Source organism: Ciona robusta, chromosome 10 (genome assembly GCF_009617815.1).
Source record: "Ciona robusta chromosome 10, ASM961781v2".
Lineage (NCBI taxonomy): Eukaryota > Metazoa > Chordata > Ascidiacea > Phlebobranchia > Cionidae > Ciona > Ciona robusta.
This window is the reverse complement of record NC_143244.1, coordinates 1,332,091-1,352,162: the sequence shown is the minus strand read 5'-3', so window position 1 is coordinate 1,352,162 and position 20,072 is coordinate 1,332,091. Positions and strand designations below refer to the sequence as shown.

Sequence of the window (20,072 nt, the reverse complement as noted above, 5' to 3'; positions counted from 1 at the left end):
TGACACATTAGGGCAGTGGTTCTTAAACTTTTTGTATGCTTTACCCTTTTAACAAAGATGCTTATCAGATTTACTCTCAATATGTAATATTGCGCTTATTTATTAAAAGAATACAACTTATTACATCAGTTATATTCAATACGATGCGCTAGCTTTTTAGAAACGAGTTGTTCAGTGTCTGGTGAAGTACTAGGCTACAATATGCACATTTTTTTCTGTTCTATACCAACTGTCTGGATTTTGATTGGTAGCTTATTTACCCTCTAAATACAAGGAATTTGCCCTCAAGGGTAAAGTTAAGCCAGTTTAAAAAACGCTGCATTAAAGATATTTCTATGGTAGCCGTGGTTGACATAACATTTCGCTGCAGTTACTACGTGTAGGCATAAGAAGTGCTGTAGGCGCGGTATCGTTGGCAACAACATTGTTTATGGCAGAGCATACGACTATGTCAATATATGAGCATTGAAGTGAAGCAGTCACGGTTGACGCATAAGTATTACATTTAGTGGAGCAGTCACGGTTGAAGTATTTGCTTTAAAACGGTGTGATGTTATTGGTCAGTATAGATATTCCTGTATAGTGAGCAAAGCACTACAGGTTAGTTTGATATTCACAGCCGTATAGAAAAGAACATTTAGGGTAAATAGATTTTGTTTGGGTTGTAAAACGATTGATAGCAACAGAAAATGTTGTGTACGAAGAATAACACCGAATGAAACAGTGCAAAAACGGTGGAACGTAACTGCGAGGTCTGGATCTAAACACTCCTGCAGTTAGCCTATTATCATAGTATACTGAAGTGTATACTATGCTATTATTGTTTAGACGCTGTAGTTGTCACGCTGTTTCTTCACATGTCTTTGCGTCGTGTGATTGCAGCGCATATAAGCGCGTTGTGATTCGTAGTAATATATCAGGACGGACAGAAGGAAGTGTGTAAGATGGAATAAATGAGATTCGAGAGTGAAGCAAACTGAGTACTTTCAAGTCCTGCTTGTGCGTTTATAGGATACGAGGTACCGTCAAAAGATGGTAGCAACAAAGCAAGAAGTAGCTGTGTGTGGCGCGTATTATAAGCTCGCTGTTTCATTACTTTGCTTGACTGCAATGTTCGGAGCTCTGCCTTTGTACACCAACGTGTACTTGACGTACACACCTGGATATCAATGCTTGCTGAATGCAACTAATCTTAGAAACAAAAGCTGGAATACAGAAATTGACTCCGCAAATACAAGGTTGACTAATATAATTAAATATTTAACCGACATAACACACGATAAAAACCTGTATGATGACAATATTACGAATCAAATATGATTAGAGATTCATACATAATCATATATGTATCTCTTATTTAACTGTATACAAAATATACTGCTAAATGTAATTAATGTTATTCTAAGTGTAGGCCTATGTGTAGCGTTGTTAAAGTATAATGAACGGATAACAGTTTAACCTAGTAATTATGAAAAATGACACATAATACTTAACAGTGGCGAAATGAAAACAGTTGAAGCGGACCAGAAACAGTGTTATTTCCACAACAATTCAAGTAACATTTCAAGTGATACTTTAGGCGGAAACATGATTGCGTGTGAAAGTTGGCGATTCTTGAAGTCACCTGAAGTTGAATCGATCAGCACAGAGGTAAAATCCCACAAGCTCGCTATACTGTAACTACTTTACTTTGTTCTGATATATAGTGTACGTTTATGTATTTTACCAACACACTACAGATCAGTAGACTTACTATACAAGTGTATAGCAAATTATTATGACAATTTTAAAGCGTTGTATATTTCTTACTTTCATTTTCCTGCTCTGTTGTGAAGTACGATGGGGTGTAATGAGACATGTTTTTATTTTCTTTAAAAACATCTCGTGCTGACTCCTTTTGGCGGTAAAACAAAAAATAATTACAGAAATATATAACTGTATATATCCTCGTGATTCTAAATGAACGTTGGTAATTGTTTAAAATCGATCGGAAAATGTGGATTGTGGACTTTAGGTCTTAATGGTATTGCATCTTATTCCGCAGTACCACATATTTGTATACGGGAATAGAATGCAAATAATAAACCACCGACCGCTTTGCAGTTTTCGTTGGTGTGTGGAAACGCATGGCTATCACCATTAATTACTTCAGCTCAAATGTTGGGGTTCATGGTTGGCTCGCTTGCCGGTGGGACGTTGTCAGATCGGTATGTTATGATAGATGTGTTTACATACTTTAAACTTGCTTTAAAATCAGGTATGAGATCAAAAAAAGATCATACAAACGCGTTGCTTACGCGTGCCAGATCATTTCTGCTTTTTCTATAATCAATATATTGATAAAATATGACACGGTTCCAAAGCCTGCAATTATCAGACAGTTGGAATAATCCGTTTTAACGACATGGCCTGATCATGTACAGGCGGTGAACAAAGAGAAACACCGGAAGACCGGTCTCCACCAACATTGCCATATAGCCATAAGCGTGTCTTATACCGGTATTCAATGTTTTGTATGCGGAAATTAAGCACCCTGTTACATAACAATACTGGTATTAGTAAACTACTGGTATTACCAATACAAACTACACCGATTAAAAGGAGTATGTGTAGGTATTTTACACACATTTAAGGTTTAATATATTTTTAACTATACAATCCTTTGTTTGAATAATAGCCTCGGGATTTACAGGATATCAATCTGACGTTAACTTCCAAACAAACTAATCAAAATGTTAAATATCTTAATTCTGTCATTATATGTTTACAGATTGGGGAGACGTCCTGTGTTTTTAACGTCCATATTACTTGAACCAGCCTTCTGGTAATGTCCTTATCTTCGACCATAGCTACAGTGTACGTCAGCATGTTTGTCATGGGCGTTGGGATGATTGTTCGTGGAGTGACCGGGATGGTTATAAGTAAGTAGAATATTGTTTTAATAAATATACCTGTTTATTCTCTTTGTAGAAGAATATAGTAAAGTGGGAAAGATGACACACCTGTTTATTCTCTTTTCTCGATCCATTTGCTAGTAATAAACAAAGAACGTTCAAAGAAGTATAAAACTGTATCACGACTCCCTTACGGGAATTATAAACCGTATCCTGACGATATTTCTATTTTAGGGGCTCATCTTGCCCCACAAGACTATATATTTTATCTTTAAAAACGCATTCATTCAGTTAACGAAATCGTACCCAACCGACACCGAAGAGCTGTTGGAATATTAGCCATGGTTAGCGAGTCGTTGTCTGGTACATTGGTACCCCTTGTTGCTCTACTGTTGTCGGACTGGAGGTGGATATCATTAGCATCATCTGTTTCGCTATTCGTCGTATCTTTCCCCGTTTTCATGTAAGGTGCTTTTGTTTGTGATTAACCGTTTAACTCTTTTTGATTTTTTTTTAACTTTTGACTAGGTCCTACATAATTGAGTTTTACAAGCAAACCATAGCAGCTAGATTAAAACCATGTTTATAAGTTTGTGAAGAAATCATATTTTTTTGATGACGTCATTATAAAATCTTATAAAATCAATAGCACGTATAGCGTCATAACACTGATCGATATGTTGTTTACAGTTTTGTATATGAAACCTTGAAATGGCTTCACCAAACTAATAACCCCGGCGAAATAGAAAAAGTTTTAACAAAGATAGGAAGAATTAATGGCGAGAAACCTTGCGTGGAAAACCAAGACACACCCGAAGTAAGCAAAGTAACTCATATATTATAACAGTCGGTCGGGGTAAAACAGATACCGTTAGTATATAATATAGTAGGGTGGGGCAGATGGGATACCTTTTTTTATTTAACATTCTCGTCCCACTTTGTAGTAAACAAAGAACATTTATAAAATTATAAAACCGTTTCTACAACTGCCATGGACGGTTGTTAATTGTTCAAAATACGACCAAGGTATTTGGATATCATTTGCTAAAGGTGTCCCATTTTCCCCACCCTACTATAAGTCATATTTCCCAATTCTTTTTTTAACAATTAACAACGAAGGTGTTTAATTCTCGTGTAAGTTTGGGTACCTTTATACATCTGACACACATATAAATGTTTTCATGCATCACCAAAAACGAATTTGGTGTCATCAGACGTGATTTAATTTAAATTTTAAAAACCAATTACAGGAAACCAATCAACTGACCACAAAAGACACAAGCAATCAAACAAAATCCTACAACTACCTTGATTTAGTTAAAGTTGATTTTATTCGACGAAGAATCATCATTCTGAGTTACGCTTGGTTTGTGGCTACAATAGGCTTATACACTTTTACAAAATATAATCTTCTATAAAGTTACATATGCCGTAACTATTAACTCGGCACGAGGTGTATAATAATACAGAATATACCAATGCTATATAACGACTGTTGCCCGCCAAACGATAAATATGTTACAATTTAAAGGGCGCATTGGTTTTGCCACAGCCAGTAGTGTACGTTATGTCTTGCCTTAATGAGATATACTTAGTGATTTTGTTACAGGTTTGCTGCAGATATGGCATTCTATGGTCTCACGTTCAATGCAAACCACCTTGGGGGGAATCGTTATATCAACAGCTTCTTAACAGCAGTTGTTGAGTTTCCATCTCATATTATTTGTTACTTAGTAGTGAGAAAATACGGGTGTAGATGTTCCTTCATCTTCTCAGCCATTGTAACCGTGATATGTATGGTTGCTGTGCCGTTAATGCAACAAGGTGAGATACTTTGTTGATCGTTGTGGGTATTAAATACCTCAACACGTATGTCATAACTCGACAGTAGCCATAATGTAGCGTGTGTATCTGATGCCCTTGGCAGAGGGCATGCGACATATTTAGGATATTTGTTTTACATATAGGCGGTTGGGAAAAGGAATTTCCTTAATAGGGTCTTCCCTTTCCCCGCGCACCCATGCAACAAAAAATGCGGTTCCACCTGTATGCCGGACACCTCTTCATTGCGGGCTTCGAGAGCTGCTTGGGTTAACAATATCTTTAGGTCAAAGTTTGTCAATTTCTTCCCTTGCCATTGAATGTTCTTAGCTTGGTTTATAATTTTATCTGCGACTTCATAGCCCTTTGCGGTGGACCAGACCTCCGATTTTTTCGCCATCCGACGGAAGGCCTTTGCAAATTTTCTCGGCTGGTCTGGCCACACCGCATTATTGTAACCCCTCTTTATCAATAGTTCAGGGAAATTGAAGTCCGTTTCGATTATAGCAAGTGCTTGACGCAATTTTTTAAATCAAATTTACGTCAAAATTTCGCTCGGTTTCTACGTCAAAATTTCGCTCGGTTTCAGCGATTTTTTAGCATTAAAATGGGCCGATCTCAATCAAATTTTGATTTAAACTTGATTTGTATGAAAAATTCTACATATATATTTCTGGGGTGAAAAATGTTTGTTTTGTATTTTTTATTTAATTGGCACAGCATACACAAGTTATTATAAACACTGCAGATAAAGTGTTGACGTGGAAAATTATACGCAATGAAAGACAACAAATAGGAAGGAACATAAAACACAACAAAAGATAGAAAATGTGGTTTATAAACGACTGTCAAAACGTCGTATTCCCAGGGGTATTGCTGAGGCATGAAGTAGTAAAGCTCGCAGATAAGAAATTCTCTCCTTTATTAAACGTTGAACGGACTTCTCCCTCATAAACGTTTCCACTTGACATCACATTCAGTCTGTAATGAAAGCAGCAAGTTAAATGAATAAGTCCACACACCCTTTCCGACAAAAGTTTACTTGATACTCACCAATTTGAATTAACGACGTTCTAATTTTCACATTCCCTGTTGACGGTAATTCATTCGTATAAACGATGGTAGTTCGGAAAATCAGTTGTCGTGACGCCTAAGTCTAAAAACATAAAATATGGTTTTGTATTTGGATGCTATTACATAATGCTATGTCCACTTTGTATATAAAAACACAAATGCATACTTAACTTTTATGGTAAGCAACGTGCGCTTGTCATCTTTCTTCAGTAGAGTTGTAATATATGACCCATTTTGAAATCTTATCGTCGATAGTTGAATTTATAATGGTGTTGCTTCACATTAGAGTGCTGTTAATTAAACAAAAGATATAGTAAGTGTGTAAGACCATACCGTTGTAAATGGTATTAAAATTGCTCACCTTTAGCTTCTGACGAGTTTTCTTTTCGTGTTTTACACTGACTTTTATTTAAGACTTACTGACCAATGTTGCGTCTGCATTGTTATTTTTCTCATTTTACTTAAGCGATATTACACCTGATTCCTCTTAGAATTAAGTAACACTTCCACAGTCTAAAGACTTTGTTCAAGACCGTTTAAAATTTGGCGCGCTCCCGCGTGACGTAATAAGAGCGAGAAGAAGTGAGTGACTCTCTCGCGTCGCTCCTCTGAATCAAATTTTGATGTAAGTCCGAGAGCGATTCTCTCGAATCTAGACGTTTGACGCGAATTTGATTCGGTCGAAGCGACTTGATTGAAAAACCGCGCTCAATCAAGCACTTGATTGAGCATTTTGCGTCAAGTTTTTTTAGAGTGTAGCAAAGACAGCATTCACAGTATACTCCAGAGTGGGCATAACGCCTGTGTATATTCACTGTGCGCGAATGCTGCATAAAGCACATCTTATGGCAGCATTGTGCTATTATATACTACCATGGGGAAATGAATATTGGTACGCATATAATATTCAATACTTATAATCGTATTTTTGACAATTACCAACCTTTTCTATAGTCGTAAGAATACTCTTAACCCTGCGACTATTACTTTTGTTTACTGCCTTATGGGACGATAAAGGAAAACAATAAATGGACCATATAACCTTATAACCAACTATATAGAGTGAAATGAAAACATTTTTTGAGATATCGAATTCAAATCACTCTGTATTTGCAGTGAACGTGTGGGCAAGTGTGGCATGCGCAATGCTGGGCAAGCTTTTCACAACCGTAGGTTACACTGTGCTGTTTATATTTACTGGTGATCTGTTCCCTACCATGATGAGAACGCAAGCTTACGGCGCTTGTTCGTTCATGGCCAGGTTTGGGTCGATACTGGTGCCCTACATTTTATTCCTTGGTAAGAAATATTTGGGTGGTATTTTTTAATGATTGGCAAATAGACAGCCATGGACGACTGGGTTGGATTAATGAACGTCATAAGGTTTATCACAAGGACACACACGCCAATAGTGATAGCAGTGACGAGCACCGAACACGCATTTTTTGTAACGAAGCGAAAACCTTTGTTTCCGGGTATTCTAACATTCATCGCCACTAGCGGGCGATTTAAACTAGGTTTAGTTCTGCTTGGTGGCGCTGTGGTACTGAAACATGGTTACTAACAACGGTAATTTATAAATCTTTTCAGGCAGTACGGTTCATCAATCGTTACCTTACGTCATAATGGCCACTGTTTCGTTGTTCGCTGTTGTTGCGATGTTTTTCCTCCCCGAAACTAAAGGACTTCATCTTCCAGAAACGTTGGAAGAGGCGAGATCACAGGACCGGTATTATGACACAATAAACACGAATTAGGACGCTTTAACTCACAACATACTGCTGGGCAAGAAGAATACCGTTAGAAAATAATATTTCACATTTTCTGGTGTTTTCAACAATTAACAACCCTTTTTCTGAGCTTCGAGGAAACGTTAAAAAAATCTGTAAATTTTATTTTGTTTGTTTACTTCGAATGGGACGATAAAGAAATTTAAAATATGTACCATCTTACCCCAACTTATAAAACAAGATTTATTTTACAATGGAAATTAAAATGATAGACTCTACTTTTTTGTAAATTAAAAAAAAAACTTCTTATACCAATTTTTAACAAGTAGCATAATTTATTTCATTTTTCAACAACATTTTTAAATATATTTTCCAGACGCATTTAACTGTATATTCCAACTTATTACAGGCACAGGTTTCAATGTACCGAGCGAAGAGACAACAGAAACTGCGTAAACAACAATACCGTTGCAAATTCCTAACCCTAATGAAATTGCAAGAATTATATGTATAGTAGGTTGGGGGAAGATGGGACACCTTTTCATTCTATTTTCTCGTTACATTTGGTAGTAAACAAAGAACATTTAAAGAGTTATTAAACCGTATGCTCATGACTCCGAAAGACCGTTGTTAATTGTTTAAAACACGATCACGATATTTGGATATTATGTGTTAAAGGTGTCCCATCTTCCACCACTCTACTATATATACAACATCCTTTACGAATCCAACACCGTACACTGTAAAATTATAGACAAAAAAATCAAATATATCCGGAGATGCATTGTATATTGGGCGCTGTAAACTAGTGAAATTTGTGCAATATTAAAGTTCAACTTTTAAAATCTCCAATTTTTGTACCAGCGCATATATTTAGTGTTAACGAATTCGCCTTTTGTGCCGATATGTTTGTTTGATTTTTATGCTTGTCGGTGGGAATTAAAACAACTCGTGTTGCATCTGTATTGCACATTATTTATGCTTGTTTCATAGCCCTCATCTTCTCTGTTATAAACTGTGCAAAAGGTATTATTTATTGTTCTTGTTTAGCCTATATACCAATATCATTTTGACTATACAGTACTTGTGGTGTATCTTTTATGATTTTTTCCCAATCATTTAGCATTGCGTCTTGCGTTATAACACGGTTGTTTAAACACCTCGTATGTTATTTTGTAGGTGAATATTTTTTAAGATTTTTTTTTAAATTTTTGACTGATACTCTGGACAGCCCAGCAGTGACTACTGGGTTAGAGCAATTGCGCTAAGTGTCTTGCCCAAGGACACATACGCTCACACTTGTAGCAGCGAGCCTTGAACCTATAACCTTTGGGTTACAGACGAGCGCGCTAGCCGCAAACCACTTTTACATGGCGTCGGACATACCATCTAAAATTGATATAAAACGGTTTAAAGTTTAAACGAAACATCCCGTGTTAGCAATATACATAAAAAGGTATGTATCTGTATATTAAAATTCAAATAAACCGAACTTAGTTGGAAGTTTAGCTTTAAGTGGCTAGGGTCCCCTAAATTCTTATTATTACTGTTTTAAAACTACTGCCAAATTCTAAGCATATGTGGTAGCCCCTTAGGGGAATACCAATTGATAAAACCTTAGTTGTTTATATTATAACAATTAATTTGCAAATCGCGGAGTATAAATTAGTTTTATATATTTATATATACTGTACGGCCGTATACGCCTAGTAAAAGATATATATGTTGTAAAAAAATTACGTGTCGATTAGATATCCGGTTAGCGCATAACGGACGCTTTGCAAATATTATTGAAATTTTAGCAAGTACATGTTGTTGCAATACAGATAACTGATTGGATTTTGGTTAATATTGGGTATGCTAAAACAGAAACGAATATAACTGGAAATGGATATTCTGTTTATTTCAGAGTTAATTGCAAATCCTGGGCCACAAGGACGGCATGTTATGGTCATTGGATATTTGGACAATTACAATCCTATTGAAGGTTTAAGTATTAGTGTTATAATATTGGTTATAGGTGACGATTGTGAACAAAAGTCACTGTTTTTTTGTTGTATAGCCTGTTTTACAATTGCCGCAGCAGCGACTTTGTAGATTTATGGTTGAATGGTTTTGTGTTATTTATTATGGTCGGGTAAAGTTTTACCTTACGGTGGTTTTTGGCATTTAAAAATTTAGTTTGTTGCAAAGTCCGTTCAATTTTTTTTAATTACAGTTTGTGTTCGTTTTTTTTAAGTTAAATTTTGCTAATAATTATTTTGCAGCATTTGTAAGGGGATTAATCACTAATTTTACAGGCACTGCCGTTCTTACAACCACCGACGGGAATTGTCGTTTAAACTTGACATTAGACCTTACAACCTGTCAAGTTGATGACATTGCAAATAATATTTTGTGCCGAATCATTGGACGCTCGTACAAAATGGAAGATGACTCGTTAAAAATAGAAGTAGAATCGTTTATAAGTTGTCGAAATTGGAATTATGCTGAGTACAAAGAAACAATTGAACTACAACGAAAAATGTTTGAAGAAAACAAACAAAAAAACTAAATATATTTTAACATCTTATTTTTCACTGTTCAATCATAGACATATAATTTATAAATATCCTTAATTCAAAATGTTTTTGTTCATTTGTTTTGTAATACCTCTTAATTTATTAGTGTTGCCTACAATCATATTTCTATATTTTGTTTACAAATAATATACCGAATAACTTTTCCTTTTCCTTTTGTAGCCTATATACAGTTTTTTTATTATTTTTTGAGGGGGTCAAATTTGTTAAAAAATATTTCTTTCTGTGGTAAAAAAGTTTTAAAAAATAATCAGTTTAAAAATCTGAAAGAAAATGGAAAAGGGCCAACTCTAGCCAAAAATTTAGACATATGAATGTCACACTGCAGGGCCCCACCAAATAAAAAAGGAAAAAAGGTTAGTTAAACTTTTAAATAATACTTTATTTGTCTTATGTGTGTACACACATAACAACTAATGCAAACAATGCATAATATAAGCCTGTCAAACATTCCAAACACATCATTTATATTCAGCTGCAAAACAGTTTCTAAGTTTGCCACTGTGTCTGTAAAGCATGAATCTTATGGTTTTTTTACTTTCAGTAACAAATTTAATGACAGGGGAAGATGTGTTTCCTTGTGACAGGTAAAGAGTTTTTTTAAATTACAAGATAAAGAAAATACCTTGACAAGGTATATCAATTGTTGTTTTACCATTACTTTTTTTCCTAATAGAATAGACAAAAATTATAGTTATGCTCTGCTTAGTTAATAAATAGGCTGGTTCTTTAAAATGAAGGCCATTTTTCCAAGTAAGCAGTTCTACGTTTATAATTTTTAATTGCAGTTATTGCTTTAAAGTTTTGTTTTACTTTAAATGCTGCAAAATATTAACAAAAAAATTATTAAATTGCAGTGAAATATACTGCAAGGGGCCCCTGTTGAATGCCGCGCAAAATGCATTCGTTTTCAACAATTCTAAATCATTTGTTGACATGAAACTAAAGCAAGATCCAGGTCAGTCAATCTGTTTTGGCAATTCAACCAATTTTGACCTGGTTTCCTATTCAATTCAGACGCTGTAATAGCTGCATTCGCTGACCTGAATCAAATACATAGCGGACAAATCCCTGTCGAGGCCGTTAAACAATTTGTCGCCAAGTATTTTGACCAACCTGGCTCAGAGTTTGAAGATTGGCTTCCTCTGGATTGGACCCAGAGGTAGAAAGTTAAATGTGAAAATTTTTGTTACAGTACTGAAGTTTAAAAAAATTATATAGTTTTTTCGAATTTTTTAAAATTAAGTTGCACAAATTGCAGAAACATAATTTTTTTAAAAAAATGAATAAAAATTGTTTTGTTTAAAATAATTAATGAAAAGTTTATTAAATATTATATACTTTGTTTAATTGATTTTACCCTAATAAAAAAATATTATATATTTATATTTATTTTCTTTAATTTATTTTAATTTTTTATTTGCGCTGTCAGAAATTTGTTTGGCAAAATATTAATAACACAAACCTTATTTTTTTATTCAGTCCACAATTTCTGTCCCATATTTCTGACCCTCAATTACGAACATGGGCTTCAGATTTAAATGTATTATGGAAACAACTTGGTCGGAAAATGATCGGTGATGTTTTTGTGAATAGTTCACGATACAGCGTGATTCCCGTGAAAAATCCCGTGATTGTTCCAGGAGGAAGATTTCGTGAATTTTATTATTGGTAGGTTCGTTTTTTTATAGCAGTTTGTAGTTATTTAAAATTTTGAGCAGCACAAATTAAATATATATATATATATATGCTAAAAATATTATTATTAAACACAACTAATTGATTTTTATTTTTGTATTTTATTATTGATTGGTTTGATTTTTATAGCAGAAGTTTTTTAAAAATTTGTGGAGTTTTTTTCTATAAAATAAATATATATATATACTATATTGCAAAGCTGATAATATCATACACAAGACACGACTGATTAAACATTATTTTTACAGTTATAAACAAATGTTGTTTTTTTTAAAGCTTTTTGAATTTTAATAAATTTAATAGTTTAGTTGTGTATTTTATTATTGGTTTATTTGTTTTAAAGCAATCAGTTTTATAAACACTGATATATTTTATATTTTTATAAAATAACAAACAGATTATACACTAAATTTGTTATATCTTTTTAACTTTTTATATCAATGTACCTCCATTTGCTACGACAGAAGCAACCAAGTACACGGCGAACTAATCCCTTTAAGTATCATGTTACTTATTGTTCCACCCTATAAGTTACTTATCCTACAAAACCCGCTGATTGTTAACTTTTCCACAGGGATTCTTATTTTGTTATACGAGGTTTACTTCTAAGTGAAATGTACACCACTGTAAAAGGAATGATTGAAAACTTTTTACAAATAATTGAGGAGTTTGATTTTATCCCGAACGGTGGGCGTATTTATTACACACGAAGGAGCCAACCTCCTTATTTAATTGCGATGGTGAAAGAATATGTGGAAGCTACTGGTAAACCTTTTTTCAGCATTTTTTTTACAATACAAGCGTATTATTAACATTTTAACCTAGCTATGCACTTTTGCTGCTGGTTTTTAAACATGGATACGGGTCGAAGTCGTACAGGCACCTTGTTGTTGTAACTTTATCCACATAAGTTGCTTGACGCTTGACAGGGCGCGTTTCAATAGTTCATTTTAAAAAACTGGTAAAACAATATAAGGCATTGCTGGTCCATGAACATACATTAAAACTCAACGCTACAGAGTAAATTTATCATTCAAACACCTGTGTTATTCACTCTGTCTCATTTACAAATTACAGAAGCTTCTAAATTACCTAAATGCAATTTCAACAGCAGCACAACAAACACTTATGTTTCAGGAGACAAAGAATTTCTAAACTTAGCGTTGCCGACACTAGAAAAAGAATACGACTTTTGGATGAACCATCGTAACATAGAAATTAACGGTCACATGTTAAATTATTACGCCTCTGATGTAAACACACCAAGACCAGAGTCATACAGAGAAGATAGTGATGTCATAAAGGATCTTAGCCCAGGTTATAACACATATTGCATTGTTTTCTAATATTATTGAATAAATAAAAACTATTTATCCACGCGGCACAAGGGTGGGGTGCAAATAGTCGTTATAATACATTTGTTATGTTTCATAGCAGACTTTTTATTCGTTCAAAATTTTATGTTTTTAATTTATCCATAATTCTCTATTAATTACTTTTTAATTCACATAAGTTCAAGAGAAACATAAATAGGATGGGAATCTATGCAATACAACATAGTCGCCATTTTGTTTTATTTTAAATGGTAGCAGCCAACGTAATTCAACGTTGTTTGTTGCCTTGGTTGAACTACTTCCTGTGATACAGTGTTTGAACTTACTTTACATAAAACCCTACGTTGCTTATTACAAACCCTTACTGTTTGTCGACATTTTAATTTCCCCTTTTAATTGCATTAAATATAATAAAAGTTTCATTATTTTAATATACACTTTGATAAAAAGTTTAGATATTAATATATTTTAGTGACCTCTTAATCCATAAAACGATTACCGGACCAGCTTATATCAGGTTATTTTAAACAACATATTTTTATTACAGAAGACGCAAATTCGCTTTTAAGTCACGTTACTTCTGCATGCGAAAGTGGTTGGGATTTCTCCACTAGGTGGGCTGGTGAGCGCTTTACTTTTACATTGTGAAGTCACAACCATATTTATAACATCATATTTAAACTAATCCACAGGTACAAAATATTCGAGTGAAATTAAAGTTGTGCCTCAGTTGTTAACAAGGACAATTATTCCTGTTGATTTAAACAGCATAATGGCGTTTAATGAACGAACATTAGCAGAATTCTACAGAATAATTGGTAAGTGCTTTGTAATTAACAATGGCTGTGTTTATACAATAGTAACCATTGTTTAGGAAACAATACACAAGCGACCACATTTTACGAAATATACGAGAAAAGAGCACAATCTATAGAATCAATCATGTGGAACCAAGATGACAACAGTTATTATGATTATGTTGCAACAGAAAATTCACAAAACAAGTCAATATAAAATTTATTTACAACTGCTTTTATGTATAAATGCTACTTCTAAGTGTTTTTTATATTACGCTGGAACAAAACTTAACATAGCTTTTTATTTATCTGTTTGAAAGTGATTTTAAAAACGAACTCATTTTAACTCAAAGCAAAAAAGTAAAAAAATCGCATTATTAAAAAAAGAGAAGCGAATCAATAACAAGACATTATGAGAACCCCATCTAACGTCTAATATTCCCCACAGGGTTTATTTTGCATCAAACATGAATCCATTGTGGACAAAATGTTTCCCTTCAACTGTCAATGCAACAGAGAGAGAAGAACGGATGTTTCAGTATTTAAAGGTGAAAGCTTTGCCTTTTAAATCTTACCCACAAATCTTAATTGATTTTTATGAGCAATTTTAGTCAACCATTTTCTGTATGTAATGAACTACAGACTATTAACGGGGTTTTGGGTTTAACAGCCATGCATTTGAACTTATGCTCTTTTCCTCTTTTATAGCATATTTTAACCCTTATCTGTTAATTTCCTTGACCTTTACTATCGTTTTCAAACAGATAAATACAAAATTCTGTTATAAAAAGATAATAAATCACTGCCTTGTGAACTGGTGGTGGCTAATTAGCTATATTCACTTTGTAATGACTTACAGGTGCATAATTTCTTCTAAATATCGCTATTATCATCATTTATATTCAGACGAATGGTGTTCTGGAATATCCTGGGGGAATCCCCACTTCTCTAAGACCTAGTGGCGAGCAATGGGACTTCCCCAACGCGTGGCCTCCCTTAGTTGTAAGTATTATTGTATTGTAATGTTATGGTAATGATAACGAAGTGCTTTGTTAGAATTCACATGTTATAGATGTAGCGACCTTGCTTCTTATCCCATTAAATGTAAATACGTTTTTAACTGTAACTGTGTTTTAATGGACGTCGCTATATCTTCTGCTTTTATTTTAAATACTTTTTGACATTTAATTATTTGCCACTGAAATTCAAGAGACAAATATAAGTTACTATTTATATTATAGTTAAAACAAAGTGAAACAAAAATTAACTTGCTGTAATATACTAAAAATATAGCACTATAATCCTGTATACAGTAAGTCAGCATATATATATTATAAAGTATTCAATATATTGAGGTAAATTATTAATAAAGACATAATGATATTGGTATATCCAACTGTGGTCACATACAATTGGTCAAGTTTTAACAAAGATGGTTTATCGTTAAACTTAATTTTAATGCAAAAACGTCAGCCTTGTTATTATAGGATCAACCACCCATTACTTTGTGTTTGAACCTAATCTCAAAATAGTCCTTGAGTTAACGCTTGAATAGCCATGTTTGTATTGCAGCTTCTCATAATAGAAGGCCTCGCTACGAGTAATTCAAGTCTACTTCAAAATGCAGCTTTACAACAAGCAAGCAAATGGGTGAATGGGAATTATAAAGCTTACCTTAAATCGGGGTTTATGTTTGAAAAGGTCAGAATGTTCTATGTATTTATGTGAATAGTTGTTTATGACAGTAGCTCCTACAAAAAACTCACTGATAATAAGATACTGATCGGCACCATAGAAATCGAAATATATAAATTCCAAACTGGTGGTTTATTTACTCCATGAACTTTCTGCTCTGCATACCATGTATCACGAACATATTTTGCACAATTGTTCAAGTGTGACGCGTAAACAAGTTGGCATCTATGTATTTGGATTTTTCCAATGATTTAAAACTGTTTTACATGAGTTTTTGGCTTTTTTGTATATTTGTGTGTTATATTTTTAATTTAGTTCAAAGGTGAATCTCATTCATGCCTAAAAATATTATGCATAAAATTCACATCATTCTCATTATATTAATCATAACATCACAATACACAGTATGACGTCACACAAGCAGATGGTGTAGCAGGGAGTGGGGGTGAATACGATGTACAAGTTGGGTTTGGTTGGACTAACGGTGTTGTTATGTCGCTGTTAGATCGCTATGGAGACACTTTAAAATGTAAGTCTAATGTTCTAATTATCTTGCAGTAATTATGGATTAAAGGAATACATACTGATGATGTCACCTTGGATGGCAGACACAATGTTGATATAGCAATAATGAAATTTACATTTTTTCCAGTAGGGCAGTTTTAAACATTACATTATGCATGACAACAACAGCAGCAGTTTATTTCTGTATTAATAAATATACCATATTAAAACAATTATAGTTTACATTTAAATCAAGAAATATGGTCTTAATGGCAAATATTTTTTGGTGATTTATTTCCAGAAAAATGGTCATTTTCTCCCCTGTATACTGGTAAACAAATTTTAATGATTAAAACAAATGGAAACCACAAGCTTTGCTATTGAAGCGTCAAGTTCCAGTTAATTATTAATTAACATTTTGTGGAAGGATGTATGGGGTTACATGGGGTGGAATTTGATATTTATTTATCGCAGAACCTAACCCACTTAGTATATTAGTTAGTTCGTAATATCCTGTGTGGCTTAGATTGGAATACCTTGTGTAACTTGCTAACACAAAAACTAACACAACTTTTCACAATACCATTATTACGTTTAGATTCTGCTTATTCTATTTTCATTGCCATTTTAAATAAAATATGTTACAAGAAAATGTAACACGACTGTCGTTGCCCCGCCACGTAATATTAATTAAATTAGATATAGTAGTGTGGGGGAAGACGGGACACCTTTAGCACATAATATCCAATTATTCGGATCGTGTTTTAAACAATTAACAACGGTCTGTGGGAGTTGTAAGGATTATTAAATTTTAATTCTTTAAATGTTATTGGTTTACTACCAAATAGGACGAGAAAATAGAATGAAAAGGTGTCCCATCTTCCCCCACTCTACCATATAATTATACAATAGGGCGACATTGAGGTTGAAGGGATGTTAAATTTACATGTTGACGCACAAAATACAATTCGCCCAATATTCAGTTTATTTTGTTTGTTTTCACTTTTTCTTCTCTCTAACAAACGACCGAAGGCAACCCCAACACAAGTATTACACATACATTACACGTCGTTATTGTTACGCTATACGACGTTTCTTCGTTTTCTGTTACACATTATGACAACACAAGCGTTGTCTGCTGTTTTGACGTTTAGTGTCGAATATACATCATGTTTATCGAATCGTACGTTCGCGTATTGATAAAATCATACATTCACATTTTGTTTTGCTGTTTCTATTACGGCCTGCAGTGATAGAAGGTTTTCTGAACGAGTCGTTTTTTAGTTTTAGTGTATTGTTTTTAGCATAGAGGGCTCTAATGTTTGCTCTAAACCATTTTGTTCTTGTGCAAAATTATAGTTTGCATTTTGGATGTTTTATCGAAGACGTTGTCTCACAATTATCTGCAGATATTCCTAATAGAATAGAAACGTTGTTGTTTTATTTAAATGGACTTCGACTTTATGCGGGGTATGTCCCCTTGTTTCCATGTAAACGGGAATAATATTGACGTTATCGAAACACCCTGTGATTTCTATGATGCTTTGGTGCAGGGTGCAAATTCTGCCAAAACTAGAATCGCTCTGGCAGCACTGTATCTCGGCACAGGAGAATTAGAAACACTTTTCGTTGATTCACTACAGGGAGCTCTGGAGCGACGTCTAGCGGATTCTGAATTTTTAGAACTCGACGTGTTGCTGGATTATGTTAAAGGTCAACGTGGAGAAACCAACTCGCTTACGATGCTAAAACCCTTGGCGGGCTTCTCAAACAAAGTCTGCATATCTTTATTTCGATCCCCGATGTTTCGCGGGCTTTGGAAGCGTCTTCTTCCGGCAAGATCGAACGAAATCCTTGGCCTTTTTCATATAAAGGTTTTTGTATTCGACAATGACGTCATCGTATCTGGAGCCAACCTAAGCGGCCAATATTTTAGAAACCGACAAGATCGTTACTACAAAATCAAGGGGTCAAAGAACCTGGCTGATTACTTTCAAGGCTTGATCAAAACAATATCGTTATTTTCCTACCATTTACAAACAGACGGCAGTCTCATATTTTCGCCTTCATGCTCTTATAACCCGGACGTGCAACCTGGACTTTATGATACAGAGCTCCGTAACAGCTTGCTTCAGTTTACAGGACCATATAATGTATCGAAACGAGCAAATTCTACACCACGGTCTATCTTCATTGCCCCAGCGAATTTCTGGGCCTACATTCGACAATTTGGTTTGAACATCAAACAAACCGACAAAACAAACGAAGAAGATTTTGTTGAACTTCATCACCATGACGATCGTGACGTAGAAGACACTTTAATTTTTCCCACAATTCAACTCGGTTGTGTCAACATCCGGCAAGATGAGGAAGTGACGAACATGATGCTTGCATCATTTCCGGCAAATTCCCGTGCTTGTATCACTTCCGGTTACTTCAACGTCACTGATGACGTGACCGCTATGATCGCTGGAGGCGCTGCAACTTTTGAGATTATTACCGCTTTCCCGGAGGCTAACGGGTTTCTCGGGCCCGGGGGTTTTTCTGGTTACATGCCGCAAATATATTGTTTTCTTGTGAAAAACTTCTTCGAGCTGTTGGTCAAAACTGGTCGCTCGTGTAAAGTGAAGCTCTGGGAATATTGCCGAAAAGACTGGACCTACCACGCGAAAGGAATCTGGTATTACCCACCGAATGCACTGTTTCCACAACTCACAGCTATCGGTTCTTCAAATTTGGCGATACGATCAATGCAGCGTGACCTAGAAGTTCAACTCTATATTGTGACCTATAACGAGAAGTTAATGAAAAAAATGCATAAGGAAAAATGTTTGATAATGAACGAATCGTCGCTTATTACAAATGAAACTTTTAAGGAATCGAGATACAATGTGTCTGCATGGGTTACAAGTGTTATAGATATTGTGAAGCGTTACTGCTGAGAAATATATGTATGTATGTAACTAACTTATATTTACACACCTAAAGGACTCTATTACGTTTAGTCGAGAATCTTTTTCGTAGCTGATTTTTATAGTTGTGTTGCTTGTACTTACAATGCTATATATAGTGAACTTTGCTTTAATTTGGTTAAATTTAATTTAGTTCTATTCCAGCGTTTATATTGTAAAACCAACTTGTTATTTTCTTTTACAGCAAAACCCTTAATCGCAATATATTTTATCGTTTTTTGTTCACTCTTGGCTTTAACGTTTTTGTTAACAGTTTTTTTAACTTAATATTGTTTTTTTTACGGTAATAATATAGACTTATACGGCTTAGTTCTAATAGCCAGATTTACTTTGTTACGTCACAACACTATTTGTTTTTCAGTCGATTCTTCTACGACACCTAGCGTCGAAATTACGTCATCGGAAATGACGACAAGTTCTTGCAACGTCATTAGACCAATAACGTCACAGGCAGCTTTACTATACTTTTCATTCATAAGTTTATTGTTCTGTATTTTGTAAATTTGAAAAAATGAACGATTAATTTAGATATTACAATTTCTACCAATTACAGCACTGCAATTTTCGTTTAATTTGCACCTGTTTTAAGATTCTGCACTTATGTAATCTAATATTGTTTTATACCAACATGGTTATTTAACGGAATACAAAGCATTATTAAAATATACAACTCAAGCAAAATATATACAGCTAAAATAATTATATATAGTAGTGTGGGGGGAGATATACCTTTCACTTTATTGTCTGGTCCCTCTCGGTAATAAACAAAAAAGTAACACACACACAGTTGTTTAGGTCTCATAAAGTGGAAAATCACCAAATATTTAGTCAGAAACACCACGGGAAGTAATTGAATCAAACCCAGACGATGCGTAATCGTTTCAGTAAAACCGCAGTTGAATCAAGTTGTTTCGTCCATGTACTGCTGCTGCAATACAACATTTGCAATGCGGATTTTAGTTTAGTCTGCGACA

At 34.3% G+C, this 20,072-nt stretch overlaps 4 protein-coding genes and 1 long non-coding RNA gene across 8 annotated transcripts; 4 read left to right on the top strand and 1 right to left on the bottom strand.

Moving 5' to 3' along the window:
* The first annotated feature begins 511 nt into the window (after positions 1 to 511).
* LOC149729366 (uncharacterized) lies at positions 512 to 2,102 on the top strand. Its single transcript, XM_089887435.1, has 2 exons — positions 512 to 1,238; positions 1,497 to 2,102. The coding sequence occupies exons 1-2, from the start codon at positions 1,033 to 1,035 to the stop codon at positions 1,678 to 1,680; spliced, it is 390 nt and encodes a 129-aa protein (XP_089743561.1). The 5' UTR covers positions 512 to 1,032; the 3' UTR covers positions 1,681 to 2,102.
* On the top strand, positions 1,544 to 8,482 carry LOC149729364 (solute carrier family 22 member 2-like). Its single transcript, XM_089887434.1, has 10 exons — positions 1,544 to 1,676; positions 2,104 to 2,207; positions 2,771 to 2,921; positions 3,186 to 3,357; positions 3,585 to 3,711; positions 4,145 to 4,260; positions 4,504 to 4,718; positions 6,906 to 7,088; positions 7,380 to 7,518; positions 7,929 to 8,482. Exons 3-10 carry the CDS (start codon positions 2,828 to 2,830, stop codon positions 7,999 to 8,001), a joined length of 1,119 nt encoding a protein of 372 aa, XP_089743560.1. The 5' UTR covers positions 1,544 to 1,676; positions 2,104 to 2,207; positions 2,771 to 2,827; the 3' UTR covers positions 8,002 to 8,482.
* On the bottom strand, positions 5,404 to 6,518 carry LOC149729365 (uncharacterized). Its single transcript, XR_016385935.1, has 3 exons — positions 6,151 to 6,518; positions 5,769 to 6,079; positions 5,404 to 5,696 (listed from the first exon to the last, which is right to left on the bottom strand). It is a non-coding gene; the product is annotated as an uncharacterized LOC149729365 (long non-coding RNA).
* Positions 8,483 to 9,211: 729 nt separating the features above from the next.
* On the top strand, positions 9,212 to 10,260 carry LOC149729363 (uncharacterized). The gene is made up of 2 exons (XM_089887436.1): positions 9,212 to 9,506; positions 9,820 to 10,260. Exons 1-2 carry the CDS (start codon positions 9,407 to 9,409, stop codon positions 10,071 to 10,073), a joined length of 354 nt encoding a protein of 117 aa, XP_089743562.1. The 5' UTR covers positions 9,212 to 9,406; the 3' UTR covers positions 10,074 to 10,260.
* A 7-nt stretch (positions 10,261 to 10,267) lies between these two features.
* On the top strand, positions 10,268 to 19,781 carry LOC149729362 (trehalase-like). Of its 4 annotated transcripts, XM_089887429.1 has the most exons (15): positions 10,268 to 10,454; positions 10,643 to 10,685; positions 10,956 to 11,056; positions 11,116 to 11,260; positions 11,581 to 11,769; positions 12,371 to 12,561; positions 12,934 to 13,113; positions 13,678 to 13,752; positions 13,823 to 13,948; positions 14,005 to 14,134; positions 14,376 to 14,475; positions 14,834 to 14,929; positions 15,500 to 15,628; positions 16,028 to 16,151; positions 19,460 to 19,781. In XM_089887429.1, the coding sequence occupies exons 2-15, from the start codon at positions 10,654 to 10,656 to the stop codon at positions 19,597 to 19,599; spliced, it is 1,758 nt and encodes a 585-aa protein (XP_089743555.1). In that variant the 5' UTR covers positions 10,268 to 10,454; positions 10,643 to 10,653; the 3' UTR covers positions 19,600 to 19,781. The 4 variants fall into 4 exon arrangements, with proteins under 4 accessions (XP_089743555.1, XP_089743556.1, XP_089743554.1 ...); XM_089887430.1 differs by lacking the exon at positions 10,643 to 10,685 and having other exon boundaries at positions 10,289 to 10,454; XM_089887428.1 differs by lacking the exon at positions 10,268 to 10,454 and having other exon boundaries at positions 10,600 to 10,685.
* The last annotated feature ends 291 nt before the right edge of the window (positions 19,782 to 20,072 follow it).